General features: G+C 46.5%; 1 protein-coding gene across 1 annotated transcript in view; it reads left to right on the top strand.

The window, feature by feature from the left end:
- The first annotated feature begins 931 nt into the window (after positions 1-931).
- The window catches only part of LOC143927606 (uncharacterized), a 30,625-nt gene continuing 14,075 nt past the window's right edge, over positions 932-17,481 (top strand). The window contains exons 1-3 of the mRNA XM_077451769.1: positions 932-1,061; positions 11,087-11,134; positions 13,584-13,634. Coding sequence (XP_077307895.1) covers positions 992-1,061; positions 11,087-11,134; positions 13,584-13,634 — 169 coding nt within the window. The 5' untranslated portion in view covers positions 932-991. The remainder of the gene's footprint in view (positions 1,062-11,086; positions 11,135-13,583; positions 13,635-17,481) is intronic.

The following is a 17,481-nucleotide window of genomic DNA, read 5'->3' as shown; positions in this document are numbered from 1 at the left end:
CAGTACAGCCTTGTTATGTTTCCATTCTGGTGCCCTCTACTTCCCACGCTGATCTACAAGAATCTTAACTGTAAGTGTGCTATTTTTTTGGTTAATAAGTTTGTTATTTTTATTCTGATGTGAATCCTGCACTCCTGTCTTATTATCTTTTGAGCTGCATTGGGTCATCCGGGATCCTCTCTGGAAGCTGCAGGATCTTACTACTCCATGACCTTACTACTCCATGACCTTTGGTTTCTCTTATGGCCCGATTGGAACTTATTAGTGCCCAGGGGCGGACTGACCATTGGGCCACTCGGGCACTGCCCGAGGGCCCCATGCCACTAGGGGGCCCCATCAGGGTTGCCAGCCTCAGTAAAACCAGGGACAGTTGGTCTAAAAATCCTGAGATTATAGTTGCTCCACCTCTCCAATACCTTTTTAGCCAATAGAAACATGTCTGTGTATACTGTGTGATTGTATACTGTGTGTGTGTGTTTGTGTCTACTGTGTGGCCCCATAACATCTGATTGCCTGGGGGCCCCATAATCTGCTATTACCCGGGGGCCCCATGAGTTGTCAGTCCGCCGCTGAGTGCCATTGATATTGAATATTAAAAGCTGGGACTTGTAGCGCGCTGTGGTGGTTTGTGCATTTTCTAATTCAATGAGCCATTTTGGACAAATGGACCTTCAGGCATGATAACGTCATTGCACTGTTGTTGCCCATCCTTTACAGACGAATAATTTTACACAGGAGGCAGTGCTAAGTAAATGTTTACTATTGCATTACTATTGTCAGGAATTTAATGAGCCTTAATCCATTTAATTGCTAGTTATAAACCCTCCCATAGAACAGAAGCCTTGTATACACTTTTGGCACTGGTACCTTGTAAACTTTTTAACCACACCAATATTAACTGCTGGAAATACATTTTTCCAGTGAAGGGCTTGTCCAATTGATAGCCCTTATATAAGTGGATGTTGAAGGCTTCTGCAGGCAAGTGGTCAAGATGAACCATCACTTTGGTTTCATGCTGCTCCTTTGCTCTGGATGGCGTCTGTCTCACGCAGCCACCACAAGTGAGTATAACTAGCAAAAGTATGTTCATGCATTTAACAGGATGAATGCTAATTGGGGGGGGGTTGCTCCACTATGATAATCAAATGGGGTGTACAATGGTATCTAGGCACAGTGTGAAGAGGGGGCGCAGAAAGAAATGTAGGCACATTGGAGAGATGGGTTGTACAAGGGGGTGTAGGCGCAGTAGTAGTAGAGAATAAGAGGGGGTGTGCAGGGGCACGGTGGTGAGAAGGGATGTGCAAGCAGAGTGGTGACATGGGATATACAGGGGAATGCAGGCATTGTGGTGAGAGGGAGTGTGCATGCAAGGTGATGACATGGGATTTGCAGGGTGATGCAGGCGAGGGGGTAAGAGGGAGTGTGCAGGCATTGTGGTGACATAAAGTATGCAGGGGAAATGCAGACATGGTGATAACATGAGGTATGAAGGGAAAGGAAAGAGGGTTGCTAGTATTGTGGTGACACCTAAAAACCTTTGGAAAAAGGGCCTGAAAATGGGGGTGAAATAAGGTGGCAGGGTAGTTGAGAGGATAGTAGGGCTGGCATACTGGTCCATTCCAGAACATCTTTAGCGGTTGTGGCTTGCATAAAAATAGTGGTGATAGTTGTGGCACATCACAACAAGCTGAAGAATTTAATAAAGCGGAGCTTCATCCAAAAGGATAAGTTTTGCTTTAAGGCCCTTTTTTGGGGGAAGGGGGAGCAGGTTGAAGAATGAAGATCAATATGTACTCCATATGGAGTTTGATTGACAAGTACACATGTAACACTATACTTGAAGTAATGTACTGATTATGTAATGTCATATAACCAAACAAACTATGTCATATAACCAAACACACATATTACCAATTGTAACTACAATAAAGTAACTATATACTAACTAATACATATTAAAGCGGGAGTCCACCGGGAGTTCCGCCATTTTTTTTTTAAAAGCCAGCAGCTACAAATACTGCAGCTGCTGACTTTTAAAATAAGGACACTTACCCGCCCAGCGCGCCCGAGATGTCGGCACCCGAAGCCGATCTCTCGATCGTCTCTCGGGTGCTGCCGCCGCCATCTTGGGTATGGGAATCAGGAAGTGGAGCCTTTCGGCTTCATTTCCCAGTTCCCTACTGCGCATGCGCGAGTCGCGCTGCACAATAAGGATGGACCCGCTGCCTCTGGGATCTGTGTGTTTCCCAGCAGGCAGCAGGGGACTTTCGGAAAGGGGCGTGATCTACGCCCCTTTCCGCAGAGAGCTATCCCGGAAGTGGGTGCAGATACCTGTACTGTACAGGTACCTGCACCCCCTCCCCCCTGAAAGGTGCCAATCGTGGCGCCGGAGGGGGGGAGATTCCAATGAGCGGAAGGTCCACTTTAGGGTGGACCTCCGCTTTAATATGACTGAGACTACACTAAACTTACTTAACAAGATATAAACAAAAAATATATAATTCCTCTAACTACCTAAACTGATCTATTCTTGTCTTCTCATGACATTCTATACCAAGATACCTTATATGTCATACTGAAATTGGCTACACAAGAAACATCCAGCAATGCTCAGCTTTAGATGGGGCTATATTTTACTGAACATTTGATCAAGGTCATTCATACACACTATATTTATTATGACTAATCATAAAACCAAATATGTTTTGCAAGTTTGCCATGAATATAATAGAACACCTATAAGTGCCGAATTATGAATTTGAAATACCGTATATACTCGAGTATAAGCCGAGATTTTCAGCCTCTTTTTTGAGGCTGAAAGTGCCCCCCTCGGCTTATACTCGAGTCATCGCCGTCTGCCTGCCCGATCAGCGTGTCGAGCAGACAGACGGCGGCCATTCTACTATTCAAAAGACGCGCCTCCCTGTCTGTGATAGGCGGAACACTCAATTTCCCAGCAGTCAGTGGTCCGCCTATCATGGACATCCGCTCATCCTCATTCTACGGACGAGGATGAGAGGATGTCCGTGATAGGCGGAACACAGACTGCTGGGAAATTGAGTGTTCCGCCTATCACAGACGGAGGCGCGGCTTTTGAACAGTGGAATGGCCGCCGAGGCGCCGACGCCGTCTGTCAGACGAGAAGAGCGGCGATCCTGGCATAGCAGAAGCACACAGGCTCGGGACGCAGGCGGGACGCAGGCTCGGGACGCAGGCTCGGGACGCAGGCTCGGGACGCAGGTAGGCTGGACACACAAGGCTGCACACACAGGGATGGACGGACACACAGGGATGGACGGACACACAGGGATGGACGGACACACAGGGATGGACGGACACACAGGGATGGACAGGCATGTCTCACCCTCGGCTTATACACGAGTCAATAAGTTTCCCGGTTTTTTTGTGGTAAATTGGGGGCCTCGGCTTATATTCGGGTCGGCCTATACTCGAGTATATACGGTAATATTCTAACACAGGTACCTGGTTTTGACAGGTACCCGCTCCCCACTTCTGCTTGGAACGCTTAAAGGACCTGAGTGGAAGTTCTCCTCCCTCTTCCATCCTGTAGTCTTCTGGGACATGTCACAGGTCCCAGAAGACTGTAGGACTATTCACAATGAGTAGCATGGCTCGCACATGCGCAGTGGGCACCTAGGTGTGATGACACAAGCTGTCACAGCTGGGCACCCACAGTTAAGATGCTGATGCCGGGGACCAAAAAGGGATGGATAAAATTGCTTGGGTGAGCACGGCGCTGGATCTTGGGGCAGGTGAATGTCTATTTATTAAAAGTCAGCAGCTACAATTATGTCCGGAGCTCCTCTTGCCTACTTGCCTACTGGGCACTTTTATCCCATTTCTGCCAAGGGCAATTTTCACCTTACAGCATTGTCACACTTTGATTGACAACTGTGCGGTCATGCAACACTATACCCAAAAATGGGATTTTTATATACAGCTTACCTGTAAAATCCTTTTCTTGAGAGTACATCACGGAACACAGGAGCTTCATTACATAGTGGGTTATATAGGCACCTCTGGTGATTGGACACTGGTTGACCCTAATTAAGGAGAATTCCTCCCCTATATAACCCCTCCCATCTGGGAGGCACCTCAGTTTTGTAGCAAAGCAATAAGAAACCCGTAAAACCCAAGAGGGGCGGGAGCCCTGTGTCCCGTGATGTACTCTCAAGAAAAGGATTTTACAGGTAAGCTGTATATAAAAATCCAATTTTCTTGATCATACATCACGGGACACAGGAGCTTCATTACATAGTGGGATGTCCCATAGCAATGCTCAGATTGAGGGGAGGGAGACACAGATCATAAACATAGACCGCCAGGGACCTGAGGACCTAAACTGCAGCCTGCAGTACACTGCGCCCGAAGGCGATATCCTCTTGCCCTCTGACATCCACCTGATAGAATCTGGTGAATGTGTGGACTGATGACCAAGTCGCAGCCTTACAGATCTGAGCCAGGGAGGCCTGGTGATGCACTGCCCAAGAAGCACTGACAGCCCTAGTAGAGTGCGCTTTCACCTGAAAAGGAGGAATCTTCCCCTTTAAGCTATAGGCCTGAGAAATAACCTGTCTGATCCACTTTGAGAGAGTGGACTTTGACGCTGCCTGACCCCTTCTAGGGCCTTCTGGCAGAATAAATAAACAGTCAGTTCTTCTTATCTGAGCAGTTGCTTGAAGATAAAGACTGATTGCTCTAACCACATCTAAAGTGTGTAAAGAGTCTTCCTCTATGGACTGAGGGTTCTGAAAAAAGGATGGTAGGATTATATCCTGATTCAGATGGAAACCCGGAACCACCTTAGGTAGAAAGGACCCGTTGGGACGCATAACCACCCGGTCCTTATGGATAATTAAATAGGGGTCTTTACTGGAAAGAGCTGCCAATTCTGATACTCTTCTAGCCGTGGATATGGCTACTAAGAAGACCAGCTTTTTAGTCAAGAGAGCTAAAGAAGCCAGATGCAAAGGTTCAAATGGTTGGCCCTGTAAGGCCGAGAGAACCAAATTCAGATCCCATGGGCATACCGGAGGTTTAACTGGCGGTTTTATCCGCATAGCTCCCTGGATAAAAGCCCGTACTAGGGAGTGTGATGCAAGAGGTTTTTGAAAAAATACCGACAGGGCCGAAATCTGCACCTTGATGGTGCTTATGGCCAAATTCATTTCTAGGCCTGACTGGAGAAAGGCCAAGATTCTGTTAATGACATACTTTCTAGGATGCCATCTCCTGAGTTCACACCAGGAAACATATGTCCTCCAGATCTTGTAATAGATACGCCTGGAGGCCGGCTTTCTGGCATTGACCAGAGTAGAAAGGACTGGCCCCGAAAGGCCACAGTCTCTCAGAATGTGGGTCTCAGCAGCCAGACCGTCAAATTCAGACTGCGTAAAGCAGGATGGTAGATTGGATCCTGTGAGAGCAGATCTGGCCGGAGAGGGAGGGTCCATGGCCTGCCCACTGCCAACTTCATGATTTCTGCAAACCATGGTCGCCTGGGCCAAGCTGAGGCTACCAAAAGGACCGACTTCGACTCCCTCTTGACCCTTCCCAGGAACCGCGATAGCAGCGGGCTCAGGGGGAAGGCATAGATCAGATTGTACCGATCCCAGGGAACTGTCAGAGAATCTGACCCCTGGGCAAGCGCATCTCTTGTCCTTGACACAAACTTGTCCAGTTTCCTGTTGAATCTGGACGCAAACAGATCCACGTCTGGAGTGCCCCACCTGTGACATATGTTCTGAAACACGTCGGGGTGCAGAGCCCATTCTCTTGGGCATAACTGCTGGCGGCTGAGAAAATCCGCCTGCCAATTCTCCACTCCTGGGATGAAGACTGCAGAAAGACACGGAACATGCTCTTTCTGCCCAGACAAGTATGCGATTCACCTCCTTTTGGGCCACCAGACTTCTGGTACCGCCCTGGTGATTGATGTAAGCCACTGCGGTGGCATTGTCGGACTGAATCCGAACCGGGAAACCTCGCAGTCTGTAAGACCACTCTATGAGTGCCATGTAAACTGCCGGAATCTCCAAGATATTTATGGGCAGCAGACTTTCGGTCGCAGACCATTTCCCCTGCGAGCACGTTCCTTTGAATACGGCTCCCCAGCCTGTCAGGCTGGCATCCGTTGTGACAATCTTCCATGAGAGGGGAAGAAAAGTTTTGCCTTTCAGCAAATTCCTGGTTTGTAACCACCAGACAAGACTTTTGCGTGTCCCGGGGGATAAACGCATAGGAAGATCCAGGGATTGGGGCTACCTGTTCCAAGCCGCAAGGATGCATCCTTGCAGAGGCCTCGAGTGGAACTGGGCGAATGGGACAGCCTCGAAGGAGGCGACCATCTTTCCCAATAGTCTCATGCACAACCGAATGGAGGAAGATCTTCTGCCCAGAATCAGGCGCACCAGATCTCCGATGGCCAAGGCCCTTAGCCTTGGAAGAAACACCCTGCCCTGAGCGGTGTCGATAATCATACCTAGGTATTCCAACCTGGTAGTCGGTTGTAGGGACGACTCTTCTAGGTTTATAATCCAACCTAGGCGTTCTAGATGTTCTAGCGTTTTGGTGACGCTGCGACTTAGGAACGCTGCAGTTCTCTCCACGAGAAGCAAGTCGTCTAGATAAGCCATGACGGCTATACCCTGAACTCTTAAGATTGCTAAGAGAGGGTCCAGAATCTTCGTGAAGACTCGAGGGGCTGTAGCCAGCCCGAACGGCAAGGCCACAAATAAAAAAATGGCGCCGCTCTACCGCGAACCTTAGAAATTTCTGGTGTGCGGGAAAAATTGGCACATGGAGATATGCATCCTTGATATCTACTGATGCCATGAATTCTCCCCCATGCAAGGAGGAGACCACAGTGCGGATTGACTGCATTCGGAAGGTCTGGATGTGTAAAAACCGGTTTAGGTCTTTCAGATCCAGGATAGGTCTGACACTTCCATTTGGTTTTGAAACGGTGAAGAGATTTGAATAAAACCCTGAACCCTGATCTTTCTGGCTCACTTCTACTATCACACCCTGGGATAGTAATTGATCTAAGGCCAGGAATAGCGGTTTTTGCTTTACTGGATCCCTGGGGATCCTTGACCTTAGGAAACGAGAAGGTGGAATCTCCTGAAACTCTAGCTTGTAGCCCAGAGATACTGAAGAGATCACCCACTTGTCCTGAATCTCTTCCCGCCAGGCGCCTGCAACTGCAGGAGCCTTCCCCCCACTCTGCCGAGTGGGGGCGCCCCTTCACAAGGAGGTTTTGGGGCTCTGCTTGGCAGGCTTTCCCCCCAAGTCTTTTTCTGTCCCTGGACTCGGCCTTGAGCCTTTCTAGCAGAGGAGGACTGAGAAGGCCGTCGCCACTGTTTAGAGCTTGATGCTCTAAAGAGAGAGAGCACGCCTGAATGAAGGACGCTTGCTCTTTTTGACTGGAAGGAGAGTAGACTTACCTCCTGAAATATTTTGGACGAATTTATCTAATTCTTCCCCAAACAAACGCTCCCCTTTAAACGGGAACCCAGTCAAATGCTTTTTGCATGACAGCTCAGCAGCCCAATTCTTTAGCCATAGAGCCCTGCGCATGTGTACCAACATGAGGGATAAACGTGATGCTTGTTGGACAGAATCCAAAATCGCATCAATTATGAAACACAGGATGTGAGGCAATTCTGCATAATCTTCTACTTCCTCACTGGGAAGGAGCCCAAACATCTGTTTAACCTGTTCCTTGAGGAACTGACACAACCCCACGGCTGCGACTGTAGGTTGCACCACAGCGCCAGCTATGGAAAAGGAGGTTTTTAATAAGGTTTCCAGCCTTTTATCAGTTGGATCCTTGAATACCTGTGCATTATCCAAAGGACAAGTTAGGTTTTTATTCACACAAGAAACAGCCGCATCGACAGATGGGACCCCCCACTTCTTGGTGAAACTTTCCTCCACAGAATAATGCATGGAAAACCCTTTTGGGAGGAGTAAACAGTTTATCGGGATGTCCCCAATCCTCATACATCAATTTATCCATTAAAGGATGAATCGGAAAGGAATAGGCAGTCTGTGGGGCTTTCCTGACTCCCAGGGAAGAGACAGAGGACATAGCGACTTCAGCAGCAGGCATTCTGAATGTGGTACGCACCAATTCAGTATAATACTGCACCTGCTTTCTGAGTGCCTGGGAGGAGGGGACTATCTCCTCTTCCTCTGACTCATCCGACTGCTCATGATCCCTATCCAAAGATAGGGATCCCTCCTCATTTTCAGAACAACTATCCGAGAGAGGGATTTCAGCAGAGGGAGGGGATCTACCCCTTTTCCTGCTATCTTTTAGGGAAGCAGAAATAAAATTCATGATTCTCCCTTCAAACCCTCCAATGTAGCCCTAAGGGAGTCCTCAATGACATAAACCGGGGCTGCGACATTAGGAGAGGCTGCAAAACCTGACAGGTGCACTGACTCGTTATGAGAGGCTGGCTCCAGTCTTGCAGAGGGGGATGGTAATTTACAGGCACTTTTGGAACCCCTGGACCTAGGCGGTGACTTGCCAGTGCTCTTATTACCTCCCCCTGAAACCCTCTTACGAGGAGACATAGTACTAAGCTACAAAGCAGAGGTACTAGTACAAGTGCGATCACTGTTGCGCTTAAAGTCTCACAATAAATCAATATATGCTTAAACTGCACAACCTGATGCTGAGTAGGTGTCTTAAGGTTTGCCTGGATCCAATCCCCACGGATGCTTACTGCCCACAGCTCCTGTGTCTCCAGTTACAGTCCCCTGACGCTCTGGGCTTTTTAAAAACTGCCGCCTGGCGCCTGCGCAGTACAGCGCCGTGCACACTGACATGCACGGCTCGCAACCACACCCCCCCCCCTCCTCCATAAGGCCGGGAGCGCGCCCGGCGCGCGTGCATGCGTCCGCGCGCATGCACGAGGACCGCGGAATCCGGGGGGGAGGAGAACCCAAAACGGAGCAGCGTGGGACCCCTGAACTGCGTGGGACCCCTGTTTACCTTCATCTGTGGCAGGGACTGTAATGGAGACGTGAGTAGCTGGAGAAACCAGGCTTTCACTGAGCGTGTTTGTATTGAAAGGCATGTAAGTATGCATCAGGCTGCTCTTACTCCCTCTAGTGGTGGAAACCAGGTAAGACATACAAACTACTCACAATTAAGAAATCCATTCATATATTTAAATATATAGGATGACTTCCCTTACCTGTCCCCGCCGCAGGAATTGCTGATATCAGACCAATTCCAGCCTTCACCCATCACGGCGGGTATTGTTAGCCAACCTTCAGGTATATCTGGGGCTCTTACGAAAAGATCCTCCCACCTGGGCTATGTAGAAAGCTCTGCCAGAAACTTACGGGCGCTCTGAGTAAACAGTACCCCAAGTCTGGTTTTCCCAGAGCCCAGTCTTCCAATGGAGAGGACTTACAGGCAGAACCTCGTTTCTTCGGCAGACGAGGCCCGGGTACCATATCATCATGGGAGTCAAATATCGGCCCGAGGTATGGATCCGGTTTGTTGTAGCCCTTCGGCCCTCGCAGGGACCTGCATAGAGCTAAGTTTTACGTGACCATCACCCAGACACTGGTGAAAAAACTGAGGTGCCTCCCAGATGGGAGGGGTTATATAGGGGAGGAATTCTCCTTAATTAGGGTCAACCAGTGTCCAATCACCAGAGGTGCCTATATAACCCACTATGTAATGAAGCTCCTGTGTCCCGTGATGTATGATCAAGAAATACATTTTTATAATTTTTTTCACACAAATAGAGCTTTCTTTTGGTGGTATTTAACCACTTCCCGACCGGCGCACGACGATTTACGTTGGCAGAATGGCACAGGCAGGCAAATTGACGTACAGGTACGTCCATTTGAAATTGGCGCCGTGCCATTGCATGCATGCCGGCGGCGGCACACGCATGCCAGTCGGGACCCCTGTGAGTCCGGTCGTAGATCAGTGTTCACTAAGACACAGCCACGCCCCCCCACAGTTAGTAACACACCCCTTGGGCACACTTAACCCCTACACTGCCACCCCCTGGATAACCCCTTCACTGCCAGTGTCATTTACACAGGAATCAGTGCATTTGTATAGAAATGATTGCTGTATAGATGACAATGGTCCCAAAAATGTGTCAAAAATGTCTGATGTGCCCAGTCACAATAAAAATTGCTGATCGCCGCCATTACTAGTAAAAAAAAAATATTAATATTATTAATACGCTATAAATTTTGCGCAAACCAATCAATAATCGCTTATTGCGATTTTTTTACCAAAAATATTTCGAAGAATACGTATCGGCCTAAACTGAAGGAAAAAAAGGTTTATTATAGCAAAAAGTAAAAAAGAATGCAGTTTTTTCAAAATTGTCGCTCTTTTTTTGTTTATAGCACAAAAAATAAAAACCGCAGGGGTGATCAAATACCACCAAAAGAAAGCTCTATTTGTGGGAAAAAAGGACGTTGCACGACCGTGCAATTGTCAGTTAAAGCGACGCAGTGGCGAATCGCAAAAAGTGGTCTGGTCTTAAGCCAGCAAAATGGTCTGGTCTGAAAGTGTTTAATCACCACTGGGTTTTTCTTTTTTTGCTAAATAAACCAAAAAATACAGAAAATGTGGAGAAAAAAAATGTTTTTCATTGTTTGTTATAAAATTTTGCAAAAAGAAAATTTTTCTCCTTCACTGATGTGCGCTGATGAGGCTGGACTAATGGGCATTGATAGCACCAATAGGCATCACGGATGGGCACTGTTGGGACTGCACTGATAATCACGCGTTTCTACAGTTGAATGGGAAGTTATACACAAAAAACCTTTCTATGTTTGCCTGCCTTGGAAGATAAAGTTTGAGATATCACTAGAACCTCAATTGTCAAGGAACCAGAGATCTTAAGGAGTCCAGCCACGCGGCCCGTGATTGTGATAAAGATCTAGAAGAGATTATGGCGTAGTCAAAAGTGTGAGATCCAGTGTATTTTGGGGTTATCCTAATCCAAACCTTACCATTCTTCCCATAATTTACCATGTGCAATAAACTTGTTCTATATGTTATAATTTATTACAGTGAATGATGTCCATAATGCTGAGCAAACAACTACAACTGAGATGCCAAGTAAGTGAATCTGGTACATTTCTAATGTAGCTGAAGATCAATATTCATGTTCAAATACTGAAGATCAGTTTAAAGTGATTGTAAAGTCTCTTTTTTTGTTAAGAATAATAAGTATATCATAATTACCTACTCTGTGTAATGGTTTTGCACAGAGTAGCCCTGATCCTCTCCTTCTCGGGTCCCTCTTTGGTGCTCCTGGACCCCCCCTCCTGTTAAGTGCTCCCACAGCAAACAGCTTTCTATTCAGCTTTCCATTCAGACACAGAGCTGCGGCCCAGCCCTTTCCCCTCTCTCTCCTCATTAGCTCACTGAATTTGACAGCAGCGGGAGCCAATGACGCTACACTTCCATCTCAGCCAATAAGGAGGGAGAGCCGAGACACTCCTGCAACATCCATCGATGGAGATGGGGCTCAGCTAAGTATTGGGGAAGTTGAGGGGGACTACTGTACACCCTGTTAAGTGGGCAGGTCATTCTTGGGGAGGGAATGTCTTCCGTGGAGAGGAAGGGCCAGACTCAGCAGAGGGGTAGAGCAGAAAGGCAGGAAGATTGGTTGGCAGTAAATGGAAGAAAAACCCTACCCCATCTTTAGCCAGGAAATTATCCACAACCATGCTGACATTGGCTTCTTCTTCAACATCTGCATTCTCATTGGGCTCATGATTGAGGTAGGAGTATCCCCCCCACCCGCAGAAATTCCATGAACCCCCTCCCCAGCCTGCATTTTTCTGGAGGTGGGGTCTATGCGAGGTCCTGCATAAGGCTCCCCACAGCACACTATGGCATGTGTGCAGATTGCTGATGTGTCCATCCAAATTCCTGATCCTCTTACCTCTGGAGAACAGCATTGGCCAGCCTGAGTGTCAGCTCTTCTGCCTCTACTAACACATTGCAGACCTAACACATCTTATCCTCATTCCTTTATTATACGATCACTGCCTCAATCCCAAGACATTACCCAGGGCAGTTATATAATGAACTCTCATTGTGTGTATATATATATATATATATATATATATATATATACCATCTTGTAAAAATGGGCACATAGCCAGACTGGACTTTGGATGGAGTAGAAGGACATGGTATGGAGCAGATGGGACTGAAGGAAGAGGAGGTCATAGGATGGAGGGAATTGGGATGAAGGAGATGAGACCGGAAGAGGACATGGAATGGAGGAGATGGGATTGGAGGATTGGAGGAGGACATCGGATGGAGGAGGAAGAGGTCATGAGATGGAGAAAGAGGACATAGGATGGAGATAGGACTGCAGGAGGAGGAGGATGTGGGGTGGAGGAGATAGGACTGGAGGAGGAAGAGGGCATGGGATCAAGGAAATGGAATGGAGGAAACGGAGTGGAGGAGGAAGAAATGGGATGGGGGAGATGGGACTGCAGAACAAGAAGGAGAAGGAGGACATGAAATGGAAGAGATGGGACTGAAGGAGAAAGAGGACATGAGATGGAAGAGATGGGACTGAAGGAGGACATAGGATGGAAGAGATGGTATTGGAGAAGGGAAATGGGACTAGAGGAAGAGGACATGGGATGGAGGATATATTAAGTTCTAAGAGTGTTAAAATAAAAGTGGGTGCACTGAAGGACTCAGTGGGATGGCCAGTGTTAGAAACTATTGCCACGTTTTTATTCCTTCCAGTATTCCTGCTGGGGAGATGTCATTTCTTTTCTTCCATACTGACACCACAAGTGACAGGATGTCACCAAAACAGGCAGTGAGGGCAATTCCCTTCATCAGACAAAAAAAAGAATGGCAGGGATGCTGACCGTTTTCACCTCTGTCAAAAACTGAACAAAAAAGATTTGGCTGGAGTTGGGATTTTAGTATAAAGCCGCGTACACACGGGCGGACTGTCTGGCCAACTAAGTCCGTCAGACAATCCGACGGACAGTCCGTCCTACTTTTGAAAGAACGGACTTGACCACACACGATGAACAGACAGTCTGTTGAAAGCTTGCGCGATGACGTGTACAGCACGTACGACGGGACTAGAAATAGGACGTCCAATACACTGCAATGCAACCTTTCGCCGTGTAAATCCTTTCTGAGCATGCGCCATACTTAGTCCGTCCAACTTGCCTACTCACGAGCGGACTGTCCGCTGAAACCAAAGTTGGACGGACAATATTACGGAAATTCCGAAAGACTTAGTCCGCCAGACTGTCCGCTGAAAAAGTCAGCTGAAGCCCACACACGAGCGGACTGTCCGCTGAAATGTGTTTCAGCGGACTAAGTTGGACAGACAGTCCGCCCGTGTGTACGCGGCCTATGTTTACATGTTTGACATGTGGACTTTATAGGAAGCTTTACAGATAAAAAGCTAACATTTTAGTAGAATTAAAATTTTAGAAAATTGTTTGCTTCTGTCGATGACTTAAATACAGACTATAGAATGACAGTAAACGTTTTTTTGTTTTTTTTATCTCTGCAGATACAACTTTTTCACTTCCTGTTGAAACCCGGAGATGTATTTCCAGACCAGGTTCAGTATTTTCCGTGTTACTATAATAACAATAAAAATTGAGGTTGTGATGGGTTAGCACTAGTACTGTAATAAGGAAATCAGTCAACTACATTATTTTAAAAGAAAAATAAAACTATAAAAATAGATTTCACAAAACACGTCACATCACCACTCCACATTTCCCGAGTCCTTTTATCACCATACCCAATTTTTCTAAAATATTAAAGCTATAGCCCTCATGTATAGTTGGGTAATAACTGCCCAGTGGCACCACAGATTGAAGAAGACTAAACAGGAACACGTAGCTGTTTTTCAATAAAAGGACTAAACACTAGTAGATTTTCCAGCAAAGGTTTGCACAAACATTCATATGAAAATTATTACCAATACATTAGATGATGTGGCAAACAAAAAGTGAATACATGAGTGCAAGCAAAATATATTAACTAAAAATATTACACAGTAGCGCAAATTAAAAACACCAGTAACAAAAAGTTCAGCTATTGTGAAATATTTTTAGTGTATATATTTTGCTTGCACTAATTTATTCACTTTTTGATTGGCTTTTTTTGTTGTTTTAAAGTAGCAGCAGTGATTTTATATATATATTTTTGCTAAATAATCTTTCATAGTGTAGTGTTTTTGAGTTAAGTTACATTTGATAATATGAAAATGCCACTGGAAAATACTTAAAAATTAGATTTTGGAATGAATAGACTTTCCCAAAGGAACACTTTTCTCATCACTACGGTCAAAAACAAATGTCAGTTTGACCCAACTAATGATTAGAAGATATTTAAATGGATGTTCTTAAAGCGGAGTTCCACCCAAAAATGGAACTTCCGCTTTTCGGATCCCCGGTGTCACATTTGGCACCTTTCAGGGGGGAGAAGATACCTGTCTAACACAGGTATTTTGCTCCCACTTTCGGGTATAGATACCCGAGCCACCCGCGGGTATCTATGCCACTTTGGGCGCCTTCTCCACCCCTTCCCCCGCTGGCTTCTGGGAGAAACACAGGTCCCAGAAGACAGCACGGACCAGTGGGATCGCGCAGCATGAGTCGCGCATGCGGAGTAAGGAACCAGGAAGTGAAGCCACAAGGCTTCACTTCCTGATTCCCCTACCGAAGATGGTGGCACCAGCACCCGAGAGCCGAGGGATCGATCGGCCTCGGGTGCCAACATTGCTGGTGCCCTGGACAGGTAAGTTTCCATATTTTAAAAGTCAGCAGCTGCAGTATTTGTAGCTGCTGACTTTAAAAAAAAATTTAAAAAAATCAGCGGAACTGCGCTTTAAAACATAAATTTTCCAACAGAATTCTACTAGTGTATGGCCAGCTCTAGGTGGATTATAATTGGCTAGTGGCTAGCACAGATTGGCGGTAGTTTCCAAAAGCACCACCTTAATCTGGAGATGCCCTTACCAGAAGCTGTAGACCCTCTAATTAAAGAGAGGTCAAATGCACATATGGCCACATACCCTGGCCAGGGTGAACACAGAGCTCTCCCACCACTTCGGATAACATGTAGCTTGTATTCTTTATCTTGCCATTACTCCATTAGAACCGTCAATTAATATAAGAAAAAGAAGCTCCGCATGGTGTAATATTGTACTGTTTAGTTTAACAATAAAAAAATAATTAAATTACAATTAAAAAGAACACAATTTGCAGATAAAAAACAGCCCGCCGCCGCGTCCCGCTCCTGCATACCTTCCTAAAAATGCAGCAAAAACGCAATCCCTTTAAATCCTATAGGACTCTTCACATCACTGTTCTGTGGGTGTGGTGAGTTTCATGCTGTATCTTTAGTGCTATTTTCAAAACCCCACCAACAATGCAGCTGACCATTGAAATGAATGGAAAAGCTTGGCAAAGATGCATTTAAAGGAAGGATGTGCTGGATGGAGCTAGAAGGAAGTGTAGCAGTACCTCCGCAGGGGCTACTTAATGATGTGGCCCACCTGTCACTCTGCCCAGCCCGACATTCACTTCTCAGTCACTTTAGAATCAATGAACAGTCCATATGTTTGTTTTTGTTTGTTTTTGTTGTTTTTATTGAGGGGATAAACTTGGATGGGTAAAGGAATATATGGGATGCCCCATAGGCGTGCGCACAGGATGTGACAGGTGTGACCGGGCACACCCTAATCACCACATTTGGTGCAGATTCCTACTGTTTAGACCCTCGGTATTTCAGTAAAGCCCCATAATGGAGCTCCTAAAAAAATAATGAAAAATAATAAAAGAAATAAAATTGTAAAAAATAAAATACTGAAAATAAAAACTAATGACACCAGCCACTGCCTTACTGACATCAATCTCTGCCCTACTGACACTGTTCATTGCTCTACTGACACCATCAGTATATATACACACACATGCACACAAATGCATATGTGGTTGGGGTTTGGGGTGCACACCCTAATAAAATAGGCTGTGCACACCTATGGGATGCCCAGTGGAACAATCAACTGGGAAGAAACTCTTTGTACATATTTATTTTCCAGACTCCTCCTGGACATCTCTTGCTTGCAGACTATTGATTTCTCCCTCTTCCTCCTGTACAACTCTTTACTCTAAGTGCAGCTAGCACATGTTTAGCCCTCAGTAATTACCATTTGCAGGCCAGGCCCCTATAGTGTAGCAGAAAATATGGAACGTCTCTTTAGTGCTAGCTGTCCTAACAGTTGGACTACTGCTCCCAGTCAGCCCTCTTCAAGCTCTGCCAGCCCTCCTGGCTGCAGCTGCCGACTCCACTGCCCGTAACATCACAGTTCACACTGCTGGCTCTGCACCCATCCCAGACTGCACACTCCCAGTCCTCTCAGGCATGCATCCCCAGTCCTCCTGACTGTGAATTTCACTCACCAGCCCTCTTGGTTCCCTCCTGAAGACTTGCCCGGCAGTACTAGCTCCTGCTGTCCTCTCTGACTCCTCCTGTGCCTCCTGCCATGATCCTTCATGCTTTCTTGAAAGGCCCAAAGTCACCTCCCAGACTGGGGAGCTCCCTCAAAGGCAGCCTAGAACTCCATCCTCAGTTTCACCCGACAACTCTTCCCCAGCCGGGCTGACTCTAGGTATTTAAGGAGGCCCACCCCCTGCCAAACCAGGTTGGGGATTGGTCAGGGCTCCTTAGAATACCCCAGGCAGCTCCACCTCACCTCTCCTCCTCTCCTTCTAGAATCCTCTTTAAGGAAGAGGGAGGTCTTGGCGGGACTGCCTGTGAGTCACTAGCTGCTAATCTCTGAGCCACTCCCAGCCCACACAATTCAAAACAAACATTCTAACTTCCAGCTAGGCCTGTCTAGATTTTACTACACTTACCAAAAAGACGGATATGCTGGAGCTGGAGAGAGTCCAAAGAAGGGCAAAAAAAACGAATAAGGGAACTGGGCGCCCTACATTACGAGGAACGACTACAAGCACTAAATTTATTCTTGCTGGAGCGGAGACATGTTTGAGAGGGGACATGATAGCGATCTACAAATACCTCAATTGGTGATCCCAGCATAGAAAAATAACTATTCAGTCTCAGGGAGTGTACAAGGACACGGGGCCACACAATGAAATTGGAGGAGAAACGTTTTAACCTTAAATTGCGCAGGGGGTTTTCAATGTCAGGGCAATAAGGATGTGGAACTCTCTTCCACAATCGGTGGAGGGAGAGGGGAGTATGGATATTTTTAAAAGACTCTTGGATGTGCGTCTTAAAAAGTACAATGTACAGGGATATGAGTAATAATAGACACTGACACATGTGCACCTGCACACATTGAACTGGAGGGACTAGTGTCTTTATTCAACCTTGCCTACTATGTAACTATGTAAATGCACTTGCTTTTTTGGTGTGTTTTTTTTGAG

Source organism: Lithobates pipiens, unplaced genomic scaffold (assembly GCF_037356315.1).
Source record: "Lithobates pipiens isolate NorthernLeopardFrog02 unplaced genomic scaffold, aLitPip1_a1.2 Scaffold_23, whole genome shotgun sequence".
Lineage (NCBI taxonomy): Eukaryota > Metazoa > Chordata > Amphibia > Anura > Ranidae > Lithobates > Lithobates pipiens.
The sequence above is the reverse complement of the archived record's forward strand: the minus strand, read 5'-3'. Positions and strand labels throughout refer to the sequence as shown.